The sequence below is a fragment of the Diabrotica virgifera genome, chromosome 7, assembly GCF_917563875.1.
Source record: "Diabrotica virgifera virgifera chromosome 7, PGI_DIABVI_V3a".
In the NCBI taxonomy this organism is placed as follows: Eukaryota; Metazoa; Arthropoda; class Insecta; order Coleoptera; family Chrysomelidae; genus Diabrotica; species Diabrotica virgifera.
Window position 1 is genome coordinate 47,015,414 of NC_065449.1, and position 18,348 is coordinate 47,033,761.

Genomic DNA, 18,348 nt, shown 5'->3' on the forward strand with positions numbered 1-18,348 from the left:
TCTATTAAAAAAAGTTAGCCTAATAACTACACCACCAAATTTTTTGCAACCTTCGCAAAAAATAGAACTTGTTATTGATTTAACGCACAATCGTTCCGTCTATCGCTGAGGTCAAAAAGAAAACAAATAAAAAACTCAATTAATTTTATCAATTAGGATCTTCTCTTGTAGACCAAATGGGACTTAGCTTTCCGCATTCGTCGTAATTGGCCGCAAGAAAAGAAAACAAGTCGGTTATTTTTCTGACACAGATCATGATGTCGGTTTATTAGACAAATACTCTGGGCTAATTAGCAAAATTCATGGAAAAGTTATTTACCAGCAATTTTATTGCTGGAATCGATTTATAAGATCCTATATATTAATAATACAGGTATGCAAAGTCCGCAGATAGTGTGCTACTTTTTTTATAAACAAAATGGCGCCGACAAATCGTATTTTTTTCAATTATTGCTCTATAACTCCAAAGATTTTAACTTTACAACAAAAACACCCAAATAAAAATTCACCGCAATTAAATTCTGCATAGAGATAGGTTTTTCACGATTTGCTTCGACGACAATTTTCCTCGGAAAATGCGGGTGTTCCTAACAAAAACTATAATTTTCAAATAAAGTTTTAGGTAAGTAATTATTAACCAATAATTAAATAACTTAGTGACATTAAAGATTTCTTGGTATAGATTGTAATTCCAGAAGCTGGTGAAAATTAAACGAATATTTTAGCAAAAATTCAATTGTGAATTAACAATTTACGATCGCAATAATAACCAAAATAATCGTGATACTTTGATCAAACTTATAAAGATTATAAAGATGAGATGCTTGTTTAATATTTTATCGAAAAAATGTAAATTTTTCTTTTTTTGCATAATCTTTCAATTTTGAAAAAATAATAGTTATAATAGGTAGGTCTAATTAGTTAAGTACAAAGAAAGGTTATTTACCAGCAATTTTATTGCTTTAATCGAATTATAAGATCTTATATATTATTAATATAGGTATGCAAAGTCCACATATAGTGTGCTACTTTTTTTATAAACAAAATGGCGTCGGCAAATCGTATTTTTTTCAATTATTGCTCTATAACTCCGAAGATTTTAACTTTACACCAAAAATACTCAAATAAAAATTCACCCCAATTTAATTCTACATAGAGACATGTTTTTCCCGCTTTGCTCCGACGAAAATTTTCCTCGGAAAATGTGGGTTTTTCCAACAAAATCTCAAATTTTCAAATAAATTTTTTGGGCCAGTAATTATTTATCAATAATTATATAGCTTGGTGAAATAAAAGCTTTCTTGGTTTAGATTATAAATTCAGAAGCCGGTTAAAATGAAACGAATATTTTAGCAACAATTCAATTGTTAATTAACAATTTACAGTCGCAATAACAACCAAAATAATCATGAGACATTGATCAAACTTAGAAAGATTATAAAGGTGTGATGCCTATTTAATATTTTGTCGACAAAATATAAATTTTTCATTTTTTTGCATAATCTTTAAATGTTTAAAAAAATTGTTATAAACAAATTAACATTTCTTAGAAATTGTTTATTCTAATTTTAAAAAATACTTAAAATGCGTATTTCATAGGTCTTGAAAATGAATGCTTTAAAAAATTTTTCCAACCATTTGCAAAAAAGTTAGGAAACAGCAAAATTAATATATGATATCTCCATTGTTTATAATTTGTTTTAATTGTTTCAAAGCTTAAAAGTGAGTCTATGGTAAAATCTAATTACTCACAAAGAATGTCAAAAATTAGTGCAATAGTTATATTTTAATCAAAGATTAAAAACACTTTTTTTTGTAATTATTAGCGCGAAAGTAGACTTGATACAGAGCCGGGGATAAAATGTTCACTCGAAGCGACTGACACGCTTAAACTCGCGCGAGTTGTGTATGTGGACGGGTAGCTACGGTAGTGCATTATTCTACTTTCGCGCGTGTAAATTACAAAAAAAATATATTTATAATCTTTAATTAAAATATAACCATTAAGCTGATAATCGATATTGTTTTATAAATAATTAGCTTGTACTTTAAACTCACTTCTACGCGTTGAAAGAATTAAAAAAAAATATTAACACCGTAGTAATCGTATGTTTACTTTGCTGTTTCATAACTTTTTTGCAAATGGTTGCAAAAATGTTCTAAAGCATTCATTTTCAAGATATTTGAAATGCGCATTTTAGGTATTTTTTAAAATTATAATATAATAAAAACTTTCTGAGAAACTTTAATTTGTTTATAACTATTTTTTTAAACATTTAAAGATTATGCAAAAAATAAAAAATTTATTTATTTATCTCATCTTTATAAGATTTCAAAGTTTGATCAGTGTATCATAATTATTTTGGTTATTATTGCCACCGTAAATTATTAATTAACAATTGAATTGTTGCTAAAATATTCGTTTAATTTTCACCAGCTTCTGGAACTATAATCTAAACCAAGAAAGCTTTTAAGTCACCAAATTATTTAATTATTGGTAAATAATTACTTATCTAAAACTTTATTTGAAAATTAAAGATTTTGTTGGGAAAACCCGCATTTTGCGAGGAAAATTTTTGTCGGAGCAGATCCGGAAAAACACGTCTCTATGCAGAATTTAATCATGGTGAATTTTTATTTGAGTGTTTTTGTTGTAAAGTTAAAATCTTCGGAGTTCTAGAGCAATAATTGAAAAAAAACACGATTTTCGGGCGCCACTTTGTTTATAAAAAAAGTAGCACACTATCTGAGGACTTTGCACACCTATATTATTAATATATAGGATCTTATAATTCGATTCCAGCAATAAAACTGCTGGTAAATAACTTTTCCCAAAAATGGCCTATTCTCCGATAATCAGCCCAAACTAAAACCGAAAACTAAATAATTTCCGTTTCATATTTTAATGTAGAGACTCGATTTATTATAATTTTTTTTATTTTAAGTTTGAAATAAAATTATTTTTTATTAAAAAATCATTTAAAAAGGTATATTTATTTAACCCTTAACTACTGACATGCGGTATGTTATACCTCGCAGATAATAAATTTTGTTGAAAAACGTGTTTTAAAAAGATTTCAAGAACACCATCTGTGTATCTTCAATTATTTGTGTGTAATTGTACCTGCTTCCAACTGCTGCACTTTTAGTATGGTTTAGTTTTTGAGTTAGATTGACGTTAAGTTTTCTTGAGCTATCACGTATCGCATGTCAGCGTTTACGTTTCTATAGTTAAAAACACACCAGTGTATTATTTCGCTATTAGTACAGCAGTAAGTTCATCCAGTTGTTCTACCTTCAAGTGGAAAACACTATTTTGCCATTTTAGAGTTATCAATAATAAAGTTTTTTTTTTAATTCAGTCCATAAAGGATTTTGTAAGAACCTGCTGAGAGACTTTTGGTTATTATGAAATTATTGTGGGAGTGAGACATGAATGTGGGAGGCCGAGATTAGACAAAAGAAGTAGAGGAAGCCCTCCTACTCGTTGGACTGACGACCTCAAGAAAACGTCAAGAAATTAGATGCAAAGTGCTCCAAATAGAGCACAATGGACAAAAATGAGGGAGGGCTATGTCCAGCAGTGGACGCAAAGGGCTGGGTGGTGGTGGTGATGATGATGATGATGATGAGACATGAATACTCGTTATGAACCATTTGGTTAAACCTAGCTGTTAAACGATAATTTGAGAAGGCAATTTAATTGACTATATATAAACATTTCTTCTTGTGGGGCTATCTCCTTTAGTGAAGGTTAGCGACTACACTGGCAACACTGTCTCTGTCCAATGCGGCTCTAAACAAGGATTTTGAATCAATGCTGGTCCCTCTCATATTTTTAAGGTCATGGGTACATAATTCGCAAATATTTTACGGCTATCCCCACATTTTCTGTCGTTACACGGCAAATTGCGGGTACTAAAATTCACACTGGTATGACTATGTAAACATTACTAGAATGTCATTCTACTTGAAAATGTCATCATTAACTTAAAGAGATGGCTTTTGAATATTCTTGGATAACTGTTATTTGTATAGTTACAAATTATTAATTCAGTTAATAAATGTGATAATTTTTTCACTAACTATGTATTCAGTGATTTTAATAATTTATATGTACAACAAAAACTAATACTCAATATAGAAAAGAGGAAAAGTGTTAAAGTGATTTTTTAATAATATATTGTTACTATGGAACGCTTACCATTTTGAACATCTTTAACAACAAAATACTTGGATCACAGAATATATTATCCTGATGTATTCTCTGCTTGGACCTTCCACAAATAATACACAATAAATAACTTTTTATTAAGTTCACGTCTTAAATCAATTATTTATCAAATACACTATATATCAATATTATTTAATCAACAACTCAAAATATTCCTGTTGCCATGTCAAATATTTAAAATTGTCACTGATTGCCACTGTCTGACTGACAATATGCTGACAATATTCTATTCGACTGAGTGCGTTGTAAGACAAAGGTAGATTTGGAAAATATTACCACGGAAATCTTGTCCATTTTTTTCGAATCCTGAAAAAAATAATAAATACTCTTAAAACATTTAAACGCAGAATGAAAGACTAAATTATTACCGAGGGCCAAAAGTCCCTTAGAATAAATAAAAAGTTTATTTTAAATGAAATACTTGAAATTAAAAATCACACTAAATTTTCTCTTAGTTTTTCACTTCTGTAACTTATTTAAATAAATATTATAGAAGTTCTCAGGGACTTTAACGTAATCTTTCATTCTGCTTTTAAATTTTTCAAAAATACTTATTAATTTTTTCAGGATTCGAAAAAAATGAATCTCCATTTGAATAGCATTGCAGCCGAAAATACGTACCCATCCTCTTAAGTCATGAACTCTGGCACCTACTACAATCCCGTTTTTTTCAATCTTCCCCTGGATGATCAGTTGCGCGAGGAGGTACTTTTCGTTTCTTATTATGTGTCCCAGATAGCTAACTTTTTTAATTTTGATGATCTTTAGTAGCTCCCTATCTGTACCTATTCTCCTCAGGACATTTTCAATGGTGATGCTGGTTGTCAAAGATATTTTCAAGATCCTTCTATAAAGCCAGAGTTCAAAGGTTTCCAACTTATTCATCAGCGTTTGACTATACATAGCAATGCAGAAAACTGCCTCTAAAACTCATATTAATGTTCCTGTTACAAAATAGGCTTTTGATTTTGATAAACCCTTGTCGGGCTACCTTTATTCTCGTTCTTACTTCTTGTTTATAATCAAGTTGATTGTTGACCAGGAGCCAAGATACTTTTATTGGTCGACGTAATAAAGCTGTTGGTGGTTCACATATAAACGGGGGAGGATAAATTTTTGTTCTCTGATATTTTCATAATATCGGTTTTCATAGTATTGATCTTCATCCCCATTTATCAAAACTCTTAGGACCCAATTTAACAGTAAACATTAAGTCAGCACCTTATGGAGCTCTGGTTAGCAGGATCAAGCAAAGTATCCAGTAAATTTTATAGACATTGATCATGAAGCACAACGAATAGGACTTAAATTTAATAAAATACCAAAATTACCATATCCAAAGGTACACATGAAAATGAAATCAATAGGCAAGTTTACACTATACCACGGGTCGGCAACCTGCGGCTCTTTGGATGTAACGTTGCGACTCTTTAGTTCCACACGCAAATAATATTTATTTTCCAACAAAAGCATTTAAAAATCTTGACAAAAATCAAATATTTGCCGCTTTACGCTAAAACAGTACAAGATAGAATAGCTAAAATGTCTTCAAATGTAACATATGTATTTGCAGGTAGAAGAAATTCAACTTTCTTCCGAATTACCACTTGCTATAGATGAGTCCTGAGACGTAAAATACACGGCACCAGTTGCCCTTTTTGTCGGGTATATGTCTTCCCAAGGTGCCAAAGAAGAACTTCTGGAATTGCTAGCGCTCTCGGGACAAACTAGAGGGGAAGATATAGCGAATGCCGTGCAAAAATTCCTTGAAGGCAATGAGATCGATTTCAATAAAATGGTTTCAATAGCAACTGATGGAGCCAGAAGTATGACAGGAAAAAATAAAGGGGCAACAATGATTCTTCAAAGCAAAATAAATGACGAAATTCTTACGTTTCACTGCATAATACACCAAAAAACGCTTTGTGCCCAAACATTTTCAGCGGAAATAGTTGAGGTCATGAATTAGGTCATGAAGTACAAGTGAATATTTAGTTGTTTTAATTTTTTACTTGAAAAGTATGATATCTAATACGTAATGTTATGATAATATATAGAGGGTGGGTCAAAGAAAAGAGTACACCTTGATATTTGGCGGTAGTTATTAGATTTTAAGGAAATGCCGAAACAGGTCTTTTATTTTTATATTGCAATTTTTAATGACGTAATAGATGATTTTTTAAATAGAAATAGGGGTCGTTTGGTAGGTCATTTGAAGGGTTAGCTAATTCTCCATCCAGTATTATAAACATTTACATAACTATTTATACAGGGTCTCCAAAAAAAATTTTAAACTAAATTATTTGACAAAAAAAAAGAAGAATGTATGTAATTTATTTAATTTAAAAAACATTTCACTGCTGTCGGAAATCAGAAAAAAATGTTTTTTTCACAAATAAACATTGCTTTTCGCTTAAATTAAATGTTTAAACCAGCTTCCGCCAGCCACCTGCCTCTTGGAAGTTTGAACATTTAATTTTAGCAAAAAGCATTGTTTATTTGTGATATAAACATTTTTATTTGATTTGTGACAGCAATAAAATGTATTTTGTAATAAATAAATTACATATATTCGTCTTTTCTTGTCAAATAATTTAATTTAAAAAAAAAATTTGGTGGTAGTATAAATAATTATATAAATATTTATATTACTGAAAAAAGAATTGAACAGCCTTTCAAATGAGCCAGCACACGACCCCTATTCCCACTTAAAAAAATCATTGATAACAACATCATCCTCAGATGGATGACGTCACTGGTATGAAATATATGCCAAAATATCGTAATTTAAAACCCTGTATGTAAAAAACTCTATAATATACATATAAATAAATAGATTATTTTTTTTATCAAAGAACTTTATTTACGAGAGTACATACCATTATTTATTGTTGACAAAAAAATTTTGTGGCTCTTTAAAAACTTTGAAATTTGGTAAATTGTAATTTTTGACTCTTCCGACTCAAAATGTTGCCGACCCCTGCACCTGCACTATACCATTAAACGTGAGGATACCTTTATATACCTAGGTCAAGAAATCAATCAGAAGAATTCAGTACCTAACAAAATAAAGCCACGTACTGCTAGCGAAAACCATGCATACAAATTATTTATTAATTTCAAATCTGGTTATTTTAGAGTGCGCTATACATACTCCTGTGCTCCTCTGATGTATTTTAAGTATTTTCGAAATGTTTGTTTTATCATGAACTATTTTAAATGGGAAATAAGCCACAATTTTACCAAAAAATGAATCTATTAACGTTTCGACGCCCAAGTCGAGTGTCGTGGTCAAAATACAAAATAATACTAAATAAACAAAAATATTGTTGCTTAGTAAAAAATTCTTCTAATACTTTATTTCATCTGACTCATTTATATCGGCAATTCAGGCATTTATTATACATTTTAAAGTAGAAGACTTTAAAATGATATTGCCAATATTGATGAGTTGCGTTCCTGGGACGACTTTACTAAAAGATAGTTCATTCGATTACATGAAATCAACCCCAACTCAAGAATATCCATAAATAACTTAAATATCAATAATATCCATAATAATATAACTCAAGAATAAAATTGTGGCTTATTTCCCATTTAAAATAGTTCATTATAAAAATGCCACAAGGAAATAGCTTTAGAACAACATGTTTGTTTTAATTGAGTGGATTTTCCAGTGATGATCATTTTGAACCCTCTTTAAGCCCATCTTCCTTGATACACTACTGTTTTAATATCAGTTTCTAATTAATTTCGATACCGAATTTCAAAAGCTTTATTATTGTTTTAAGTTATTTATTAAAGTTGCTTCGTTAATCCCTTATGTTAACCTAAATACCCTTACCTCAAAACTTATCAGGCCGCTGTGATCTTGATCGAGGGTATTGAATACATAATGGGCATATTGGCTGCTGTTCACTGAAACAAAAGTAAATATTGAAATATGGTAAAACAAGGTGAAATATGGAGGCGAATAATAAGGAAAATGAAGAGTAAACACAAGTTCTGTCAATCAAAGATAATTACAGTTGATTGAAGCGTGAACCACTCCCCAAACCCCATTAATATTAATCATCATTATTGAGGTAAGCAGTCGAGCAGTCGATTTAATTTCCTGTTTCTGATTACTGTTTAAACAGTCTATTTCACGTTCGGAAAAGGAGTTGAATCAGTTCGATTGATTATTAACAATTTTAAACCAAGACATTTCGTACAATTTTAAATAAATTAGATAAGTAATTACGTTTTTATAGATTATAATCAAGCGCAAATCAGGACGGGTCAATTACATTGCTTAAAAGTATTAGGATAACACATTTACATATAGACCAGTGTAATAAGCTAGAAATAGACCATATTCGGGAAACTCAAAGATCCAGGTAGCTGACTATTTTTTAGTTATTGTATACCTATAGGATGAAAACCTACCTGTTTCCTACCTAGAGTTCGCGTCCGTTTTTAATTATTAACAATTTAGAAAAATCGCGATTTTTTAGATTTTTGCACCCCATTCAAAAGCTAAAGAGTTGACATAAAATTACAAAATTTAATTTTTTAGAGTATTAAAAACCTTCAAAATGCCGATTTTTGAAAGTAAAAAAGTTAATTTGTTGCTACGCAAATTGCACAATTAGTGAAATTCGTTATTTGTTATTAACTTTTACTAAAACTACATTAGAACTTTAGTGTTTTACCCAAAGTTGGGTATTGGGGTACTTAAAAAACCCCTTAAAATTTGAGACCGATCCATTAATTAGTTTAAGAGATATCCTAATTGCTTATCCCAGAGACCTTTACTTTGCAATAACATAAGACAGAAAATAATGATGATAGGGCAATTTTCAGTATGCCAAATGAAAGTAGAAAACTGATACTATCAAAATGTACTAAAAAACGATAAAAAAATTATCTAATATAGTCAAAAATCCTAATGCCAAATTTGTGAAATTTTGTAGTTTAAAAACATTTAGAATTACTTTAAAAATATTGTCTGTATAAAAAGTAATTTTACATATTAGAAAAGCTGGAATTTTTAAAAATGTAGTTTAATTGGTGGCTATTCGTGGTACGTGAAGGGGGAGCTGGGAGCCAACAAATGCACGAGTTCAAAAACTATAAAAAGCATATTAAAACTACTATCATTTTCTATATCTCGGGACTCGGGATCTACTGAATATATTTTGATCGTTCTTTTGTTAATTCGTATGTAATTTTTCTGTATATTATTACAAATATTCAATTTGTCTAGACATCTAATAATTAATAAACAGTCTAATGTGTTTAAACAATTTTTGAAAAAATAATTTTTCCCAAAAATCCATGATTTTAATCATACTATCCCTATTAATCATAGAAAAAGTGAAGGTATACTTTAATAAATAAATTACCTTCAATAAATAATTATCTAATAAAAATCATTTATTTATTAAAGTGTACTTTAACTTTTTCTGTGACCATTAATGATACTGTGATTAAAAAAAATAGATTTTAAAAAAAAATATTTTTTCAACAATTGTTTAAACAAATTAGACTGTTTATTAATTAATAAATTTATAAACAGATTGCATATTTGTAATGTACGTAAAAATTACATACTAATTAAAAAAAGAAAGATCAAAATCCATTGAGTTGATCCGGAGATACAGCAAATTATATTCGGTTGAAATTGCTTTTTCGGTATTTTAACTCGCTGGATTTGTAGATTCCCCCTAGTAATCGTTTGCACTACATTTTTGAAAAATCGTAGAGGGTGCTGTGAAGGTATAATGTTTGTGCAAATTTAAAAAAAAAATATATAAATGCCATTCTTTAAAATGGCTTCAATGAGATTCATTAATTATTATAAACAAATTAGCTGTGAATTAAAAAAAAACATATGGCTAACTTTGTCCCAAATGAGCCAAGACTAAATTTTTTTATTTGAAAATTCGTGTTAAAATACTATCTTTTCGGATATATAAAAAGATTGTTCCTACGGACAACATTTTTAAAGTTATTCTAAATGTTTATAAACTACAAAATTTTAAAAGTTTGGCATTAGAATTTTTGACTATGTTAATTATTTTTTTTATCATTTTTTAATACATTTTGATGCTACCACTCTTCTACTTTCATTTGGCATACTCAGAATTGCACTATCTTCATCATTTTCTGTCTTATCTTATTACAAAATAAAGGTCTCTGGGATAAACAAATAGAATAACTCTTAAACTAATTAATGGATCAGTCTTAAGGGGTTTGTTAAGTACCCCAATATCCAACTTTGGCTGAAACACTAAAGTTCTTAGGTAGTTTTAGTAAAAGTTATTAACAAATAACGATTGTCACTTATTTTGCAGTTTGTGTAGCAACAAATTAACTTTTTAACTTTAAAAAATCGGCATTTTGAAGGTTTTTCAATGTTCTAAAAAACTGAATTTTTGAATTTTATGTCAACTATTTAGTTTTTAAATGGAGTGCAAACAATCGAAAAAATCACGATTTTTGCACTAAATTGTTAATAATTAAAAAACGGACGGAAACTCTAGGCAGCAAGCAGGTAGGTTTTCTTCCTATAGGTCTACACAGGGCCGGCCCTAGGGTTTGCGGCGCCCTAGGCGAAAACAAATTTTGCGCCCTCATTACAGTTGAAAAAGTTCAACTAGCACTTTACCGGGACACGGTATTTCAACTCTGTGTTATGTTAATAATTTAATTTAATTTAATAAACCTTTGATTAATGACTGGGATATATAAATAAAATAACTGCTATTTTACATAACACAAACTTTAATTTCATAAAAAGCAAATGTAATTACATAAGACGTACTTTAACCAAAGGCATATGGGTTTAATGGGTCAAAGTTGAATTCTGTACATATAATTTTCATCATAAAAAACGGAGACTCAAAGTTAGTCTACAAATCTTTTATAACACTGTCTTAAACAATACACTGACTAACATATTGCAATATTGTTTGCTATTGGATTACTGTTCTATTAACTTCGGACTGAAAGTCACTTTTAAATACAGATTAGAAATTAACAGTATTTCTTGGCTAAAAACTAAAGTCCTAAGGGCACTTTTCTTGCTTTCTGCTTAGCAAATTCTTGAATGAGAACTTTTAAGTCTACTTGTCTTGCTCTCTCACTTTCAATAGATATTGTCGCCAGACCTACAAGTCTCTCCTGGCACATTGTACTGCGGAGATAGGTTTTAATTAATTTAAGTTTGGAAAAACTCCGTTCTGCACTAGCTACAGAAAGTGGCATCGTAAGCAAAATACGAAGTGCTACACATATGTTAGGAAATCCATTCTCAAGGTTGTGTTGGTAAATGTAGTTTAGGACTTCTTCAGGGCTTGATATAGAGTCGATGAGATGATGAGAAATTGCTTTCAATTCAGAACACAGTCCTACAGCATCAATATCAGATTCAATTAAACGTCCATCTTTTTGAATTCCTAATGATTTTTCTAAGTTGTTGCACATCGACTTAACCTCAGATGTAGTCTTGTTTTTAAGATCAGTAATGTTGTATAAAAATCCAAAGACACCAGATACTGTATTTAACTGGGAAAATCTTTCTTTTACCGCATTAGCAGCCGTGTCTAAAAGAGCAAAATAAAATTGAATCTTGAAACTTTCTGACGGGTCACTGGCAACATTTGCTGATTCATCTGTTGATTCATAATCAAACATTTTCTTCTTTTTTCTTATTCGGACCTTCTCCCTCTCAAAAATTGGTTCTATTCCAACTTCTTCTGCTACTTCCTTAGCATCAACCAGAACTCTCTGAAACTGTACATCACTTCTGGCTGTAACCAAAAACTCTTCGGTTTTTTTCAGGTGACTAACTGCTTTCTGGAGACTCAAATCCTTTTCTTGTAGTATCTTACTGGTTAGGTTTACCTGAAATAAAATATTGTGCCATGTAACAAGGGCAACAATAAACTTGAAGTCTGAGAGGTGTTTAAGTAATCCAAGTGCTTCTACCTTCGCAATACTGCCACTTGATCCTTTTAGAGAAGTGTCCTCAGAAATCTCCTCCAAAGCATCACACACATGAGACAAGTGGTACCGCAGAGGCGTTAGTGCATCAATTCGACTGGACCATCTTGTATCACTTAAGGGTTTTAATGTCAAAGCTGGAACATGACGGCGCAAAACATCCCATCGTCGAGTTGATGCCGAAAAAAACACATATGTTCGTTGAACCACATCGAAAAAAGTAGTAACCTCTACACAGCACGAAGCTGCATCGTTCACAACAAGGTTCAAAGTGTGTGAGCAGCATGGAACATAAAATGCACGTGGGTTGACATCTAAAATTCTCTTTTGAACTCCACTTTCTTTTCCTCTCATGTTGCTTCCGTTGTCATAACCTTGCCCACGAATATTCTCTACAGGCAAAGAAATCTCTTTTAACTTTTCTAAAACTACTTCCGTCATATACTCACCACTGGTACTTTCAGTGAGAGGCACAAATCCCAAAAAGTGTTCTTTTACAAGTACTTGATGATAACTAGATACTTCTGTTGAGGATGCCAGAGATGACTTTGGTAGTTCAACAAATCGAATAATAATTGTCATTTGCTCTACGTGACTAACATCTGGTGTGCAGTCTAAAATAATAGAAAAATATTTAGCCGTATGTACTGAGGACAATATATCTGCATTTATTGCATTAGCTAAAGTTTGAATCATCTCATTTTGTATATTTTTCCCTAAGTAATGAGTGTGCCTGTTGACATCACTTTTGATTTTTCTTAGATGCTCATTCATTATTGGGTCAAACATGGCCAAATATTCAATAAATTTTAAAAAATTTCCGTTGTCATTAACATCTAATTTTTCTGTCGTGCCGCGAAATGACAAGTTTTGGGACCCAAGAGTTTTGACGAGAGCAAACAGCCGTTCTAGAATTTTCTGCTAGTAAATTTCCTCTTGTTTTATTTTTTGTTCATAAACATTGTCAACAGTTAAATTTTTTTTAAGTGCTTTTTTCAGTGTTTTCCATTTTTCAAAGTTTTGAAGGTGATCATTTGATGTTTCGTGCGTTTCAAGGAGGGCCGACATATTGTGCCAGTCATTACAACCACTTTTGCCTAATGAAGAAGAGACATTTATGCCGCCAAACACCTTACAACAAAAACAGAAAACTTTGTCGGTAGATTTTGAGTATTGAAGATAGTCTCGGTACACATATTCACCATTTGGAAGCCTCCTTCTATAATGAAAGTCAGAAAATTTTCTGTTATTCACACCCTTCGGAAATTTTCCTTTTACTTGGTCAGGTCCATGCTCTACTAAAATGGTTCGTAAAGTTTGGCGATTAATATTTAGAGTGTCCCAAGACGCTGGATCAGCATAATCAAGCGTAACTTTGGGTGAGATTGAATTTTCCGGCAGTAATTCCACTGCATTATCTGTAACGTCAACGTCCATTTCAACGAAATTATTTTGAAATTCTTGCAGTTGACGTTCGTTGTTTTCTGCAGAAGTAGATGGCGGTTCAATAGCTGTTATCCTCCTAGGACATTCTTGAGGTTGGATCTGGATGATTCCCCCAGAAGTAGAAGGTGATTCAGTATCTGTTTTCTCTGTAGCATATTCTTGAGGTAGGAGCTGGTTGGTTTTTCCAGAGGTGGAAGGTGATTCATTATAACTTTCCTCCCTAAGAGTTGTGTCATTTGGTTTAATTAAATATTTTTCAAAAGACCCTTTAGCTTTTTTTGCTGACTCCTCTCTTTCCTGTCTTCTTTTCTTAAACCAAGAGCCCGAGTGTTTTCCTGACATCATATCTGGAAAGAAAACAATGATTGGATTAAGCTAACTTCATTTTGAAAAAATGAAAAAATTTTGAATGTCTTTACTCAAGATATGAAATTAGGATTACACCCCCAAGAAGCAAGGACTTCTCTTAAATAAAATTACATTAATAGCCTATTATTTTAATATTATTTATAAATACATTTAAAGTAGGCCTAATTTTGAAATCAATTTGATAGAAATTAGAAGTTAAAAAATTTTACAAAAAAATCCAATGGTCATTCTTGCTTAAAAAGTCAAGTTATACTGTTTTCAACAAAAAATAATTTGTTTTGATAAATATTTGGAAGCAAAATTAGAAATGTCCAGGTGGATTTCAAAACTAATAATTCATTCAACATTCATATTGTGTAATATTAAATAAATTAAACAACCACTCAGTTCGCCCAAATCCCAGAACAGCAGCCAGCATGACCAGCACTCAGCAGCCAGTTCCTAATCAATCACATCGGCATCGTAGGCGAAACAGAGGCAAGTGTTCACAAGGGGTTTTCTTTAAGTTATGATAATTAAACAATCTCAATTTTGATTTGATTTAGGCCTATATACAACAACAATATGACAATGGCCTATATGATATGATGACTGAAAAAAATTATAAATATGAAGAGTATAAGCTACTTACTTGTTAATTCAAACTTCCTTTTGCAGTTTTGTTATCGTAAATTAACAACTACTACTACTGTCAATCAATGCACAAACAAAGTCAACAACACTGCACTACTACACTAAACTGAAAAGTGAAAATGCATAACACGCAGCGCCCTAATGACAGACTAGTACTCTTATTCTGTTCACGCTATGACTGCTGGCTTGACTGAAGTGAAGAGTGTGGGGTTGCCGCGACCACTGCGCCACTAAGTAGGCTTACGCTCAGCGAGGTTGCCAAAACGAGTAATTAATGTTAACGTTAAGTTATAGTTTTGCGTTTTCTTATTTTATAAGACAACTAAAATAAAATATCCTTCACCTTTCATTACCCAGTGATTTTTCTGTCTCTGCGAGTTACACAACTACTACATGAGAAAGTACTACGTCCCTAATTTTGCGCCCTAGGCGGATTTTGCGCCCTAGGCGGCCGCCTAGTTCGCCTATATGGACGGGCCGGCCCTGGGTCTACAATAACTAAAAAAGTAATCAGCTACATACCTGGATCTTTGAGTGTCCCGAGAAAGTCCTTATTACCATGGACTAATATACTTACCTCAATTAACATGAACTATTTTATTCTTAAAATATAATTAACCTTTTGCCCAAATGCGACAATTTTTCGAAAACTTGTTGCCTGGAAACAAGTTGTCGATTGGACACAAATTTGAGAAAAAAATTGGAGTATTATTTTCTTATTTATTCTTACTATCGTGTGATATTCCACAGGTTTTTTTTAATACTTACATACACAATTCAATTACATATTTATAAAAAAACATTCAGTGACATTTTTATCACAATTAATGTGACGCACATTTTTCAACTTGTCAAAGTGAACAGCACAGTTTAGTAAATATTAAAACGAAGATATCAACAAAATATTAGTTAAAATTATTGATAAATACAGTTTTATTCATAAAATGATCTTACCGAAGTACACTCGAGCGCTCAAAAGTGCCGATTTTTATTGTCCTTGTGATAATTTGACATTATAGACCAGGGCATTCAGAACAAAAAAAATCGATTTTTAAATAAGCAACTAGACTAAAAACTTGTAACTTTTTACATTGTGTTCAGAATGATCATCATCATCATTATTATTATCATTGTCTTTGCCTTATGCCTATGCGGGGCCGGCTTCCCTAATTTCATTTCTCCTTTTAATTCTGTCTTGGGTAATGTCAATGTTAATCCCCTTTACCAACATGTCCTGCTTTATCGTCTCCCCCCAGGTCTTCTTTATTTATTATTCCTCTCCTACTCCTTCCAGGAATCTGCACTTCAGCTATTCTTCGTATTGGGTGACTAACGTCTCGACGTTGAACATGACCAAACCATCTTAACCTATGCTCTCTCATTTTGGCATCAATTGGTGCCACACCTAGACTTCCCCTAATATACTCATTTCTAATTTTATCTTTCTTTGTCACTCCACTCATCCATCTAAGCATTCTCATTTTCGCCACATGCATTCGTTGTTCCTCTTTCTTTTTCACTGCCCAACATTCAGTTCCGTACATCATAGTCGGTCTTATGGCTGTTTTATAAAATTTTCCCTTCAGCTTCATGGGAATTTTTTTGTCACACAACACACCACTCGCTTTTTTCCACTTCATCCATCCAGCCCTAATTCTACTGCATGATTCTCCATTTATTTCTCCATTACTCTGTAATTCCGATCTGAGGTACTTAAAACTATTGTTTTTCACAATCATTTCACCATCCAAAGATACCATTTTATTTGTAGTAACTCCATCTTTAAATGAACATTCCAAATACTCTGTTTTTGTCCAACTAAGTTTTAAACCTTTTTCCTCCAGAGCTTGTCTCCACTGTTCCAGTCTTTGTTCGAAGTCTCTTTCACTATTTCCTATTAACACTACATCATCAGCATATATTAGGCACCATGGAATGCTACCCTGTAGTTTCGCTATTATCTGGTCCAAAACTAATTAGAATAAATAAGGACTAAGCACCGAGCCTTGGTTCAATCCTACTTTCACCTGAAATTTATCCGTCTCTTCCACACCTGTCCTAACACTAGTCGTTACTCCCTCATACATATCTCTCATAATCTTTGTATATTCGCCAGGGACTCCCTTCTTATTAAGTGCCCACCAGAGAATCTCTCGAGTAACTCTATCGTATGCTTTCTCAAGATCAATGAATACCATATGAGCGTTGGTCTCTTTATTCCTGTATTTTTCCATCAGTTGCCTTACAATGAAAATTGCATCTGCTGTTGATCTGCTCTGCATAAAGCCAAATTGGGTATCGGATATTTCGGTTTCTTAATCCTAAAGGTTTAGCAATCCTAAAGACCACCGGAGTAATATATTTGTAACATCTTAGTGCCGAAAACCCTCGAAACTTCAGACGACCTTCCTTAGCAGTTACCCAGCACCAGGTTCTCTAAAGGTCGGTTTTGATGGCGTAGTCGTGAACAGCGACCCCAAAAACCCCCGAGTAACAAAATCTGGCCCTCAATACATCAATTTTGATAAGTGTATCCACTTTTGGATTCATTTTATGCATTTTAAAATACAAATATGCATTTCCACCATTTTTCTATAGGAGACTTTTTTTCTGGCATCATCCTGAACACAATTCAAAAAGTTGGAAGTCCCTAGGTGCTCTATTTAAAAATCGATTTATTCCGGTGTCTTTAGTGCTAAATGCCCTGGTCTATTAAAAAGTTTATTACGATTTATATTCTTAAATGTGACAGTTGTCAAAACTTTGAAACTCCTTGTAAATAAACAGAGACAATCTACCTAAAAATATTCTCAGTATAATAATCTTTGTAGAATACTCCCGGTATTATGTATTATAATAATCTGATTGGACAGAATTAAGCACGTGATAAAAAATATTACTACATGATTGGAAATTAAAATCATTAGAAAATAATCATGATAAAATTTATAAAGATTAAAGAAGTTTATAAAATTAATTCTACACCATCTTCGAGTTAGACTTTTAGGCCAGCGTAATAAGACAAAAATATACCCTGTTCGTGACACTTCAGCAGCCATCGTACTGAAGAGTTCTTTCGACAGGTAATACCTATAGGAACAAATTATAACTATTTCCTACGTAGGATCTGGCAGACATTTTATTTATAAACAATTAACTGTCAAACAATGGCATTTCCCCCCTTTTTTTTCAAATCAACGGAAAACAGAGAAACTTGATTTTGATGATTTTTTTAGTACAAATATCTTCGAGACTATGGAAAAAGCTTTAAAATGACGTATTACAAAGTTTGATATACTCATTTATTGTTAATGTAATTGCGAAAAAAGGTCAGAATTGCAAAAAAAATATTTTCTCAATAACTGTTGTAAAAATTAGTGTACATCTTTGAAATTTTTGTCAAATAAAGGTTCTTTGGTGCTTAACATATGATAAAAATTTCAAAGCGATTCATTCAATTGTATAAATTTTATTTAAATTGTGTATCCCAGAGAGCATTTTTTTGCAATAACATAAGTCAGAAAAATGACCTTAGAACCACTCCACAGGTGTCAAATGAAAGAGCATGAGCTACATTTTCAACATGGTTTAAAAAAGTGATTAAAAAATTCACTTATTAGTAATAAATGATTACGCAAAAGTATCGTCAATTTTTCTTTATAAACTTTTTGAATAAC

General features: G+C 31.7%; 1 protein-coding gene across 2 annotated transcripts in view; it reads right to left on the reverse strand.

The window, feature by feature from the left end:
- The window catches only part of LOC114330917 (calsenilin-like), a 454,604-nt gene that overhangs the window by 124,148 nt on the left and 312,108 nt on the right, over window positions 1–18,348 (reverse strand). For both annotated transcript variants that reach the window (XM_028280357.2, XM_028280358.2), the window contains exon 3: window positions 8,079–8,152. In XM_028280357.2, coding sequence (XP_028136158.1) covers window positions 8,079–8,152 — 74 coding nt within the window. The remainder of the gene's footprint in view (window positions 1–8,078; window positions 8,153–18,348) is intronic.